This window comes from Heliangelus exortis, chromosome 3, assembly GCF_036169615.1.
Source record: "Heliangelus exortis chromosome 3, bHelExo1.hap1, whole genome shotgun sequence".
Classification (NCBI taxonomy): Eukaryota; Metazoa; Chordata; class Aves; order Apodiformes; family Trochilidae; genus Heliangelus; species Heliangelus exortis.
In genome coordinates, this window is record NC_092424.1 from 58,314,231 (window position 1) to 58,328,595 (window position 14,365).

The 14,365-nt window shown below is 37.0% G+C and overlaps 1 protein-coding gene across 4 annotated transcripts in view; it reads left to right on the forward strand.

Moving 5' to 3' along the window:
- HBS1L (HBS1 like translational GTPase) overlaps window positions 1–14,365 on the forward strand; it is a 58,282-nt gene that overhangs the window by 20,862 nt on the left and 23,055 nt on the right. For all 4 annotated transcript variants that reach the window (XM_071740852.1, XM_071740851.1, XM_071740853.1 and 1 more), the window contains one exon: window positions 13,303–13,411. In XM_071740852.1, coding sequence (XP_071596953.1) covers window positions 13,303–13,411 — 109 coding nt within the window. The remainder of the gene's footprint in view (window positions 1–13,302; window positions 13,412–14,365) is intronic.

Consider the following 14,365-nt stretch of genomic DNA (forward strand, 5'->3'; position numbering starts at 1 on the left):
TATATTTATTTAAAAAGCTATTTCATATTTTGTAATTGAGTAAGAATGGAAGATTGATCTAATGACATAAAATGCCACCCCTTAATATGTGATCTTGGAATAGTTAAGAAGGGGAAGAGCAGGTACTTGATCAATATTAGTGTCTCTAATTTAGAGTGAAAAAAACCAAAAATCAACTTGTTAATTATTCTGCTTGGTTTTGCTAAGTCTATGTGTTTTACTTCATTATTTTACATTCAGTCCTAGTAAAAGGAATAAGATAAAAGGTGTATGCTCACTCAGCAAATTTCCTTTGAACAGATTGTGTGAATTGCTTAACTTTACCTAATCTACATGTGCAAAGGAGAACAATGCATTTTAAATGCCTATTGTTTTCCAACTTGTCCTTTCTTAACACATGTTCTTTTTGATACATTAAGAAATTATAAAAATGTGAACTTGTTTAACATTTTTCTGTTTATTCTTCAGGTGGATTTTAAATGTATGTATTAAATTGTGTGAGATTCTCAGCTTTTAAAAATAAACTCAGTTCATGTATCATTTGACTTTTTACAAGGTCGTATACTTCCAGTAGCTGCTTTAGGTTTGGATATTGAGGCTGGTTGGAATAGCAAAAGAGTTTGGACTTTGAGTTACATGACCGAGTTACAGTCATACTGTTTTTTAAAACCGTGTAAGATTTCTTACTTCTGCTCTGCTTTCCTTTTTTAAATACAGTTCTTTAATAATCTGATGTTAAGCAGCTGCTAGGTCAGGAAGTTCTTATATAGTTTGGGCTTGTCAGCTGTAAGAAATACTTTTTCAATCATTCTATCAGCTGTATTTTGTAGTTCATGTGAGCAGACTTTTTTTTTTTTCCTGAAATATTTATTTACTATCGTAAAGCTTGCTCAGCTACAAAAACTTTTTCTGAAAAAAAATCCATTATCTTGGGGGCACATAGGCAGACACTGTTCTGCTAAACTGCCTTAAAAAGCGAGAGCATCTATTACATTTACCATGCTAGTTCCTATTTCACAGCTTAGTCTTGTTTCTTCTGTAGATTTTTTCCATCTAGAGGAAAAGGTGTTGGTATTGACTGAGCTGGAAGCCTTGCATAGAACAAGAAATTGAATTTCTGCAAAGCAGGCAAGCTTGTAGAACGTCAGTCTTGTGTTTTATTGGTTTCATCTTCATTGGGCTTTGCCTTTTACCATCATTATTTCCATCCTGGTGAATAATGTCAGCTTTTTCTTTGTCAGTTATGGTCAAGAAGCAAAAGCACGAAAGGCTGTTTTGTGACAATTTAAAAAATGACTGTCTGATTTCTTTGGTAAAACTAATATCTTTTAATGACTTCTTTTGGGACATCTATAATAGCACAGTAGTATTCACCATATCCCAGCATTTTTTCATCAGCAACAACACTTTGTATTCTTGTATCTAATTGTAGTTTTAAATCTAAAGAGTTGCTATACTTTTTGGCGTGTTTTTTCTAAGGATTATTTATGGTTTATGTTGAAAAAGTTCTGTAGCTGTATTTATCTTTTTACTTTAGTATCATAGAATCATAGGATAGGCTGGGTTGGAAGGGACCTCAGAGATCATAGAGTCCAACCCTATCTTTCTCTTCGATAGCAATTTGCTGTCCTAATGGAAGCAGAGCAATTGCCTGAAGTAGCTCTTGTTGAATTCAAGTCTCCTTTATGGTTACTGTAGAATCTTAGTAGCATTTGAGTGTTTGTACCAAAAGTATGAGATGGGTCTGCTTTGAGTTATGTATATGAACAAATTCTGAACATTCCACACAAAGATGTGGAATGTACATGGTTTTTAATCGAGGCTTGCACCCAAAGGTAATTAGTAGTTTTTAGTAAATTTGAAATTGGAAGATTGTAGCTTGCCTAAGTGCAAAAAAACCCAAATATCTGTCAACTCTCATTTACTGTGCTATGGATGATGTATCTATCATCTGCAGTCTGTGAATTGCAGGAAGGACTTTCTACATAGTTTTATCTGATCCCAGAGAAGTGCTTGGAAAGAGGCTCGTGGCTTGGGAAGATATCTTCATCTCTGTTGAGTAGGGCTTGGTGGGCATGGAGACCTTAATCAAGAAGTCACTTTTGTTACGACACAAGTAAAAATCCTCATAATGCAAGCTGTTCTACACACTGTGCTTCCATCTTTTTAGTCCCATTTTTGTTGGCTATCTCATACCACCATTCCCACAGTCTTTAATGTGATTCTAATGTCATTTTCTTCCATACAAAGATGTGTGGTGTGCTTGACACCTTAGAGGGAAGGGGGGCCGTCCAGAGGGACCTTGACAGGCTGGAGAGGTGGGTTCATTCCATCCCAATGAAGTTCAACATCGCCAAGTGCAAGGTCCTCCACCTGGGTCGGCTCAGCCCCAGGCACAAATACAGGCTGGGGGGAGAATAGATAGAGAGCAGCCCTGAGGAGAAGGAGTTGGGGGTGGTAGTAGATGAGGAGCTTGACATGAGCTGCCAATGTGTGTTGCAGCCCAGAGGGTCAACTGCATCCTGGGCTGCATCATAAGAAGTGTGGCCAGCAGAGCAAGGGAGGTGATTCTGCCCTTCTGCATTGCTCCTGTGAGACTGCACCTGAAACATTGAGTACAGCTTTGGAGCCCCCAGCACAGGAAAGGCATAGACTTGTTGGAGAGGATCTGGAGAAAGGCCACAAAGATGATCAAAGGGCTGGAGCTCCTCTGCTATGAAGGGAGGCTGAGAGAGTTGGGGCAACTCAAGCTGGAGAAGAGGTTTATAGTGACCTTATAAGAGGAGAGCTTTTAGTGACCTTCAAGTACATGAAGGGGGCTTACAGGCAAGCTGGGGTGGGGCTTTTCACCAGAGAGGATAGTGACAGGAAAAGGGGTAATGGTTTTAAACTGGAAGAGGGTAGATTTAGGCTAGATATCAGGGAAAGATTCTTCACTGTGAGGGTAGTAAGACAGTGGAATAGGTTGGCTAGGGAGGTTGTGGCTGCCCCCTCCCTGAAAGTGTTCAAGGCCAGGCTGGATGAGGCCTTGGGCAACCTGGTCTAGTGAGAGGTGTCCCCGCCCACGAAAGGGGGTTGGATCTTGATGATCTTGAAATCCCTGCCAACCTTAACCATTCTATGATTCAACTCCATTGTAGCTAAAGCTTTCAACATTGGAGATTTTTTTCTGACTTTTTGTAAAGTATGCAAGTACAGTATGTCAGTATTTTGTTTTTTCTTTTTTTTTCTTCAAGTAAAAAACCCCACAGGCTAGAAGGGGACATCTCTGAGGATTTGCTATTTAATTACTGTAACCTTGCAAACAGAAATGCAAAAGTCATTGTCAGAGAGTTTATTTCTCTTCTACTCATGAACAGTTCCTATTTTTTTGTTATTAAATTAATTTGTCTTTTGGTTTACAGTAAGGGGGATGTGTTTGTATGCATAGTGTTTTCAATAATTGCTGTGTTGCTGGACCTTGATTTTTTTTTTTTTTCCCTTAAAGCCATACTCAATTTTTTGAATGTTTTTGATTCTTTGAAATCATGTCCTTAAATTGCATTTTTTCAGTACCTGATGAATTCTGGATACATGTTTAGGCTATTCAAAACAATTTCTGAATGAACCTCATAGTGTTACTCCTGTGAAGTCATGAATCTTCCTCTCTGAAATGTACCCTATGCTGTGACATTGCAGTCTGCACTGCCATCTCTGAAATGAAGGGGCATCATCATGTAAATATATTTTTCTTATGCAGGGCTAACTCTGGAGAAATAAAAACAGCAAATGCAAAAACTAAAAAGTTTTCAGAATGCACTATTGTGGAGGACTGTGCAGGGCTAGTAAATACATTTTTTTATTCTGCAGCTTTAAAAAGCTCCCTCAGTAAGTGTCTAGAGATCATTTGCAGAATGGTTGTGGAAGAGTTCAACAGATAAAAGATGATTTTTTTTTTCCTGTATAGTATCAGTTTGTCAGTATGCTTTTCTTGTTCACTGTTCTTACATTTCAACTTCTGTTACATACTGAAGTAATTTTGGTGCATAAATAGAAGTTGTGGATAGGGAAAGCTCTTTTTTGTAAAATGCCTTGTACTCCTGCATTGAACAGGAATGTATTTTGCATAGATAACATCCCAGTGTAAAAGGTTGTTCCTGAATTACCTGGATGATGTGCAGGCAAATAGCACCATCCTCTGGCTTTATAATACTAGTTAAGGATTAAACCTGAAATTGTTGTCTGTTATTTTGGGAAGTTTAATGTAATCGTAATAAAATGTACATATTGTACTTTCAGTTTTACATACTCATTTTGGACTAAGGTTTTAACAGAAATTCTGGTAATTTGCATGGACTCTGTATTCTGTTGAATTAGGGGACTGGCTAAAGGGGGTATCTTTTCAGGGTTATCTTGCCCATAGTGCTGACTTTGCTCTTTGCATGTCCATTTATGGTAGGAAGTTGCACTTCAGCAATACCGAGGCTGAGCTTTTTCTAAATCTTGGTGAAAGACAATTCACAGTCATTTAAGAAAAATTCGTTGAATTAGAAACACCACCAACGACTTCTGGTTGTGTATGTCTGGGACAGTAAAGGTGCTGTTACAGAACAACTGCAATTATCTAATAAATTTTTTTTTTTTCACAGCAGACAGCTGTGAAAAACAGAAGCTGCAGCTTCTGTTACGGATTGAGAAAGGGCATTGTTAGCATTGCTAGAGTGCCAAGAAATATACCTCCCACAAACAGTGTTTCTGTAGTTACAAATTGCAATTATGAGAAGGATTGGATTTTAGTCCATTTAGTTATAAGCAGTAGACGTGAGAAATACTGCAGGGACATTGTTTTCAAAAACTTGATGGATGAGAAAGCCACTGGTTCGATTGCCGTCGATTCCCATTGGACCTCTACACGTTTACGTATCAGAAACATCAAAAGGAGGCAGCTGATGTTTGTGTAATTTCTAGAGGGAAACACACACACCTCCCCAGTCTGCTTCAATGTACATCAGCTCTCTGCTCTTTCACATGCCAACTGTTGGTTTAGTGAAACTGGAAATCTCGAGACCTTTACAGCAGTGACAGTGCTTTTCTTTCTCCTAATATATAATCTGTGAATATAGACCAGACCAATTATCCATGTTTCTGGGAAGACCATACCAAGGGTCTACATAGAGAGCTGAAATATGCATTCCTCTGTTGAAGTGTGGTGCTTCAGCATAACTTCCTTAAAGGTAGATGCTTGTTGGAATGTTACATTAACCATCCAGATATTGGGACATACAGGTTTGGTTTGCTAAAACACTGCTTACTGTTGTAATAGAGGTTGGTAGGAAGTTTTATATATTAAAAAAACCCAAACATTTTCTGAGGTTTCTGTGGTATCTCAGATATTCTAAATTAAGTGAATATTTAATTTTAATTCTAAATTAAATGAATGCCATGCAATGGAATGAATACAGTGAAAGGGCACAAATAAAAAATTGGTAGTTTGGGTAAGTTCTGATGGCTAGAAAATTCTATGAGAAGTTGTTTGTTTCAGGTAAGAAGAGCAAGAGAACACAGAAGTATCTGACTACTGTATTCTGAAGCATTTTACTTCAGTCACGGAGGGTGTGTTGATGGCAAGAGAAATGTGTAACTACAGAAATTTTGGCTAAGTTCCAGGCAGGAAAGAAAATGTGTTATTGCCTTGTAATAACACATTCTGCCCCATCCACTCTATCCTGTTCTAATGTCAGTGTCCTCATCCTCTTAATTTATTTAGTTATGTTTGAAATATTTTTAATTCCTGTTTGTGCCCCAAGCATAGTATTTCCTCATGTCATTCCAAGTTTTTCATTGCAGTTCAATTTTTCCACTTTATAATTTTAAACCCCTTATCTAGATGTTCCCAGTTTCCCACTAATTTTCCAGTTGTTTGCCATGTTTATTTAGTATTTACTTTTTTCCACAGGTACTTTGCTTTTGTTTTCAGTTCTGATCCTCTTCTGCTTCCTTTGTATACATTTAGCTCTGCATGTAGCTTGTCACTGAGTATGTGGCCTCTTGCTTTCTTCCTGTCCTTACCTGCAGTTTTTCCCCAGGTTTTTTCTCTTGCCCCCCTTTTTGTACATGTTTTATGATTATCAGAGGCAAATTTATGCTTCAAGTTTACTTACGTGGTAGGAAACTACAGAGAGCACAGGACAGGTAGAATTTGATCTCAGGTGACACAGCCAAGTCTGGCTGGCCTGGTCAAAAATTGCCACAGCAGTCATGCATTGAGTGTGGATGAAGTGTTTTGCGAATTTAGCTGTTAAAACCTAGAGTTTTAAGAGCATGTACAAACAGTTTTCTAAGGCCAAATTGACTGGATTTTTAAAAGGAGAAAAAATTGCTTGAAAGACTTAATTTTTGAAAATAATGTTGGCTTCAGGTGCCATTTTTGAAAAAGAAAAACCCATTCTGACTGATATTTTCTCTTCCAGTTTCCCTGTTCTCCCCATCTAGCAGGAAAATAAAGAGTTGGCCCCAGGAGGTACCTCATTTGAACAAATTAATTTTTGAACTGAAGAGTTCAGCTTGATGAAAGGTATAAGGATTAAAACTAAAGCCTGAGCAATGGGAAGTGCCAGCCAACTAACAGGCAGGGCTGCCAGCCCTCCTGACTTTCCCTACTGCACATCCATTTGGAGCTGATGTAGTGAAACAAACCGCTTCTGGAACTTCAGTCTTGGGGCACCAAGTTGTGCTGTTTGTTCCACAGAGATGTTACATATTACCCATGTTGAAGATACTCATGAATAATCAGTCAATAAATAGACTGCTCTATATGCTGTCTCCCACCTGCTGTATCAAACCTGAAAAAAACCCCAAAAACATTTTTATAGTCCAGTGCAAGTAGACATTTTTATTTTCAGCATTTTTCAGTGAAAATGCCTACTCCCAGTTTAATGGAAAAAAAAAAAAAAAAAGAAAAAGTCATGTGCACTGTCTAAAACTTTGCAGAGAATGTAATAGTTATAACAACAAGTCAGAATTGCCTGGAAAACCCCTGACTGTGGTTGCTATTAGGAAATAACCTTTCTTTTAAAAAGAAAAAGTTTAGAGTTCTTTGTAGAATTGCTTCAGTAGTAGATCTAGAATGGCTGTGTCTCAGTGCTCGGGGGTGACTTAGCAAGTTGCCTTTTCTTTATTTTGGGTTGCTGCCTTATTTTCATAAGTGTTGCAGATGTTCATTAGCACCCATTTGTACATTGCAGTTCATAGCAGCATAATGTCATGTGTTTTCCTAAAAATTAGTGTTTTGAAGTGGTGTAATGTAAATATTAGAGTATTTTGAAATGTTTTCACATGTGGTATTTTTATTAGAGATAGGTGGTCTTGCTTTACGACCAGAGGGGCTGCTGATGTTTTTATGATCATAGAAGAGTGGCAGAGTCTTTTCTAAGTACTTTATTTTTTCTTTTCACAATTGTCCTTTATTGCTTTATGTATTTGCATAAGAAAGGATGCCAACATATTGAATTTCTCACACGTGTAGCAGAATCTGTCAATTATCTATTACATCAAAAAGAATTTAAATGCTGGGCTATAGGAATGAGTGCACGGTAAATTATATGTAGGCAGACTTTTTTAAAGGTTAGGAAACTCTAAATTTAGAAAATCTGGAATGCTCTAAGATCAGTGGTCTTGTTATGTACTGGCAGGACATGGTTGAGAATCCTGGACCTTCGATATTATTCCTGGCACTGATTCCTTGATGATACTATTACTCAGTACATCTGCCACTGGAGATCCTGTGGGCCCTGTGGCAAGCTCAATCAAGCTGCTGCAAGTTGCTGCCATGTCAAATAATTCAGTTGAATTATTAAAAAAAAAATTATTTCAGGAGTACATCTCTTTATATTTCCTATGTGGTACGCATGGTGGAATTTGAAGGGAAAAGAGATAAAATTTACTGGTTTTAAGCCAAGGGAAAGGTTTTAATTAAAGGCTAGGACCTTTTAAATTTTATGGCATAAATAAAAGGATAGAAATAGTTGGAAACTTGTCAGCTGGAATATCTTACGCACAATATTTTGAAATAGCTGATGAATAGATGTATTAAAGCAACATACATGTGGGTAAACAGGTAATACATGCTGTGAGCATGAAATTGTACATAATCAGGCTGACATCTCTGCATCTTGTCTCGTGTAGTCAATATTTGGAATGTTTTTAAAACAGTAGAGCCTTTAAATTAGTTTTAAAATACAGTACAGAATATAGGAAGGGAAATAATTGCCTTGATGGAGGCCTCAGTTAATAATCTGCGTTTCAGACAGAACTGTCTTGTCTGTGCTTCTATTAGAATTATGGAATCAGGAAAATGTTTGGGTTGGAAGGCACCTTAAAGGTCATGTAGTTCCAACCCCTGTGCCATGGGCAGGGGCACCTCCCACTAGACCAGGTTGCTCAAAGCCTGGTCCAGCCTGGCCTTGAGCACCTCCAGGGATTGGGCATCCACAACTTTCCTGAGCAACCAGTTCTATTATCTCACCATCCTCACAGAAAAGAATTTCCCTAGTATCTAATCCAAATCCAACCTTTTAAGTTTAAACCAGTTCCTGCTCATCCTATCACTACATTCCCTTGTAAAAAGCCCCTCCCTGGCTTTCCTGTAGAACTTCTTTAATTACTGGAAGGCTACTATAATGTCTCCCCAGGCCTTTTTTTTTTTACTGGAATCTTATACAGTAAGGTGTACCTTATGGTAGTCTTGTTACCAATACAGTCAATAGTTACACTTTCAATAGTGTATTCAAAAAATATCTTTTTAGTCAGTGAGTCACAAAGCATACTTGGTATGAGCTTACAAAGTAGTGCACAAAACCAGTACAAGCCCAGTGCACTCTTTTCTTTTATGCAGTGGGGGCCTCTTGCTGTATAATTGCTAGACAAAGGTGTAGGTGATTTGTTGTGGTTATATAGAAAGTGTGTAGCAGAGTAAGGGATGCAAACTGTATCTTCTAGATCATACAGCATTGTGTGACATGTATATTGCTCCATGGCAGCATTAGTTTAGAGAGCACTAGGAGGACCTGTTCAAGTAAATTAATTCTGTCTGTTAAGTGTCAGTAACATCTCGGCTCCCCAGCTCCCATGTGAATTGAGGTGGTGTGCAGCCTCCTTCTTTTAACTGCTCATAACTCTTTTGAAAATAGGAGAATCAATATAAACCAAGTAAAAATTTCCAAGACATGTAAATGACTTGCAGTTCTAAAGAAAAAGAGCCTGCAATCTGACTACAGTTAATTAGCACATGATTTACTTGTTCAAGGTGCACTCCTTTACCAGTACTGATATGCTGCTAGTAGCTGTTTTGTGCACATGCCTTTTTTTGGTAGACTCTTTTTTTTTTTCCTGGCCTTTGGTCCCCTTGGTACTTTACTGCCCTCCAAGTCATAGCAGTGCATCTGCTAAGATACCAAAACAAATTTTTTTTAAAAAAAGAAAACAACCCAAAGCCTAAGGTATTTCTTAAGTGCAGATATGTGATTTATGGAGAATGGACATGGATTGTTTGATTTATTTAAATTGGATTGGTAACTGGAAATGAACAGACTCAAGACATGCCTACATGTTGGCATTCTTCCTTTCATGTTTTTAAACTGACTTCAGGCGTAATAAAATTGTTTTCATCTTATCAGAAGCAATCCTCTCTATCCAATAGTAAAGCTGAGCTTAAAGTTGCAGTGCCATTGCAGAATTTGGTGAGAGGAAGACAAATTGGGAGAAGTCTGTGCTTAGGAATCAAATAGTGTGCAATTGTGTTTTGGTTGCTGAAAAGGTATGGACATCTGAATGAAGTCAAGTTGGATACTAGCACACCCAGTGCTAGTATGCATTTCTCCAAACATGCCAAGTAGCCCTGCTTCACTTAACATCTCTTCACTTAACATTTCTTACTTGACATGGTGGTTGTTTAGCACACTCTTGTTTGTTCTGAACTACCTGGAAACAGAGTGGTCTGATAATCAACTTTACCAAGTACTCTAACATAACATCCAGACCTCCAACAGAGTTGGAGAAAAGATCAGTTTTTAATCTTCTGTTATTTTCAGTGTAAGTATACAAACAAAAACTGGAAAACCCCCCAACTTCTCAAGTCTGTTATATATGATATAGAAGCTAAAGTAATGTTTTGATTTGTTTAAAATCTTTTCCAGGTAATCCTTACAACCACTTTTAGAAAACAGTCCAAAACCTAGGGAGTTGCTTATGGTAAAGGAAGATGGTTGACAAGATCTGTGCATTTTTGCTGTTGCAGCTTGAACAACCAGAGAGACTTCTTTTGTTTTTAAAGATTGTCCCTATGTTTACTTGCTTTTCTGCATCTATATATGCATATATACGTGTCTGTGTCCTATTTATCTGTCTGCAAATACTTCATTGTACCATCAGATTTTGGGTTTGTACTTTTAATAACTTTGAAGTTATGGCACGTGTCATTAGTAATACTTTTTGTGTAAATCAAAAAGGCGTTTCAGTCATACCATTGGACAGTCACAAAGAAGGTAAAAACAACGAAAATAATAAAGGGAAGAAAGCTTTACTTGCCAAAATGTCATGCACTGCCACAATTGTACTGGAGTAACAACCGTGCAGATCTCCATTTGCCTTGGTGTTGGCCTCATCCTAATTTAATGCTAGGACAGGGTGCATCAGTGCATATTTTCTTTGGTAATGGTGTTTGGCTCATAGCTACATTATGCTGTAGTCTAGATATTCTGATGTCAGTGCAGTCTGAATACTAGGTGTCTCTCTGAAAAGTCCTTTGCTTAAAATAGACTAGAAGATTTTGGTTTTGAAACATTATGAATTGAGAACTAGCATGCTGACATGTCTTTATGCTGTTATAATTAATAAATATGTACTTACTGTTTTCGTGGAAGGAAAATCCTAATGTCATTGAATTGGTGGAATGATAGAGTGTCTTCAGTAAAATCTCTTGCTCTACAATTTGACACCATTGGCAGCACATATACTTGCACATATACTTGCATCTCATCCACACTTATTTTTGCTTTTTGTAATTCTAGAGTATGTGAAATGTAGCAAGCAGGTATTCAGACTTTTCCAGTAATTTATGAAAGTGTATCTGTCTTTGGTTTTAATTTATGTGTACTTCAGAGATAGGAAACATTTTGTCATTGAATTACTTAGGTATGTGCTTAAGAATGTCCAAATGGCAGTAGGCATGAATGATGTTAATGAAGGCTTTTTTGCAAAAACCTTGCAGCTTGCAAAGAGGCTGATTTTCTTCACAATTGCTTTTGTTGTAGTCAGGTTTGGATTTCTGCTTCTAATCTTCTTCCAGGCTTGAAGTGCACTTCAATTGCTGCAGGATACTCAGCTTGTTGATTAAGAAATGTTTCTTTTAAAAATTGTATCAGCATTGTGCATTGACTTCCTTTTAGGTCCAAGGTGCATTTTGAGGATTTGCATATGATCTGTTAAGTGCTGAATAGCTTTTGTGTTGCCTGCTACAGCAGATACAAATTTATCATACAGTTTCTCTGATGCCCTATAGATTAGATAGCATGTACTCCTTTCCCAGCCCTGTGTCCTTTGTAACAAAGCCCATAATTATTAATATTTAATGGTGCCTGCAGTACACAAAAGACAGACTTGGGCCTTACATCGTGTGCTGCGTGATTTTATTGTAATTAGTTACAAAAATATTGAAGTCAGAAAATTGTATTTGAGGCTTCTGTCAGTAGTGTTACTAATAATTCTTGCCATGTCTTTGAATACATTTAAATGTCACCACTCCCAGTTTATCTCTGTGGTTTGGTTTATCTTTGTGATCTTGGTCTGCTTCCTTGCTCCATGTAGGCTGAAGGGTTAGTGCTTTATAAAAAATAAACAAATAAAGAAAAACACTACCCAAACTATCAGTGGTGTCAGTCAAAAATTAATTTACTTTCTCTTGCTTGTTGTAATTTCATTTTGTATTTTCTTTCAACTTTCCATGTTTTCTAATTTCTGGTTCTAGATTTCTGTATTTTCTTTGTCAAATACTTGATTTGTTGAATGTATTTTGCATCAGTGTCAAACAGCTGAGCAGGATTTGCACAGAGTGAAATTTAATTTCTAATGGATTATGGGGATGGATTTTGTAAAACTTTGACTTTTGATTTTTGGATCAGATGTAGCAAATACTGCTAATAGATTGCAAGTTATTTGTGAGTTGTGTGATACGAACTGTTATCTGGGTTTCTTTCAAGTAATCTCATTTTAATTTCATGGCAATTTTTGGTTTTTTTTTAGCAGCCAGATTTTAAGCATGTTATTTTCAGAGAATTAACTGTAATTCAGCTTTCAAATTACATGTAAAGCACTCCTGTTTAATTGGCACTTGAAGGCAATGGCTGCTTGAAAATTGTTAGAATTGAAGTGGGAAAAGACATTCTAGGTTGGCAACAAAAGTAATGTAATTTTTGCTGTAACTCAAGTGATTGCATATTAAAAATATCTAGTTGGTGATCTGTGTAGGAGCTTGAAAATTAAAGAAAGATGTTTGTGTGTAGCTAGGAGTCCTTGTCCAGTGACTCCCCCTCCCCAGAGTAAATAATTTAATTTTTTAACAGGAAATTATTAGCACTGTACTGCTATTAGTTGTAAAAGTGTAGTTTCACAAAATTCAGAATGAACCTTACTGTAATTGTGTTTTCATTTGTTACAGTAAAAATTGATGCCTTTAAAGTAATTGACTTCCTCAGCTCTGATAATTGTTTCTAAATAACCCTAAGTTACCTAGCTTGGGTATTGCTTGGCTTCTACAGCCTAATTGAGTGCAAGACAAATGTACCCAAGTTTCAGGGAAGGCCAGGTGGCTCACACATAGCTTGTTCTGCTTCTAGCAGTACCTGAGGTAGAAATATTTATTTTTTACAATGTTTTTTCAATGGCCTTGAGGATAAACAGTGTAAAGGCAAAGGAAAAACTAAATAAGAATTAACCTAAAAACCTGTAAGCAGATGTAAAGTGTTTTTTTATGCTCATAATGCATGAAATGCTTCTGGCATCCTGCAGAACTGCTGTGAATAAAGCTCTTGAATTGGGTAGGTGTCATGTGAATGCTTGGAGATACAGATGAGATTTTCACAATAAATAGAACTGTTTGTTGCTTATATTGAATAAATATGTCATCTGTGGAAGTAAGACACTGAACTGTGAAAAGTCATTATTGCAGGCTGGTATATTTGGGTTGAAGAGAAGTAATGTAACTTGTTAAACTTTTAATACCTGTTAGTCACAACCTTAAGTTCAAACTTACTTTTTGTCTATTACTAGGAAAAACAAGGGATTCCCAGTCAGCCAGAACGGAATCTGAAATTGTGCCAAAAGTTACCAAAATGACAGTGTCTGGAAAGAAACAATCTATGGGATTTGAAGTTCCATGGTAAGCCAAGCCCATGTACATCAAGATACATCAGCAGCTCTTCTTTCAGACTGATGCACCTGTAGCAAGATTTCTTCTTTTTTTTTTTTTCTAATTTTTACAGCAGTTTGTGTCACTCTCCAAAACTAACCATCACAGCTTCTTGTTTGACTCAGAATTACTTTCAGAAGATGGTACCTCACGTTTTGAGTTTAACAAATCCTTTCACTATGAATAGTGCAGAGAGATATCAGGTAGTCAGGTTATTTAAACATCCGCTTCATAGAATACTGAACTTCTGGGGGTTCGTTTATTTTAAATTTAGTTCTCTTAGTGGAAGTATGAAGTCAATAAATCTTAACAGTAATTGCTTTTTCTTCAAAGGAATTAATACATTTAAGAATCACGGATGGCTAAATTTTGCCTTTCTCTTTTATTAACTTTAGCAGGTGTCTAGGGAACAGCTGCTGTAGAAAAGAAATTAGTCCTTATACTTTAGATAAATTGGAGTGGTTGAGCAAGAGTTGTAGTTTTTCCCTGACTTTGAACTATTGGAGGGATGTCTTGTGACAGCATGAAAATAGTTATCTGGATCAGCCTACCTGCAACAGCAGCCAGCAGTGCATTCTCAAAGAAATGGATAAGGACAGGGCATACATGTTGGGAATACAGCTCATGAAATGTAATTCCATGTAGCATTCTGTGGCTTCCCACCATTTTTTTTTTTGTTTGTTTTGTTTTTTGGGTTGTTTTTTTAAATCCTGCAGTGTATGTAGTTCTGATCTGGAAAGCATTTTTGTGAGTAGGAAAGTGGTATGGTCTTCATTTTGGAGCATCTTGTGCATATTGGATAGATGATATATTTCTGGGCCTTTTAAAATCTTTTTTCTGTGCTGTTTGAGAGTGCAGTATATAAAAGGGAACATAATTGTGGTTTTTTTCTTCCCCTGCCTCTACTAATCAGTGACTCTGGGT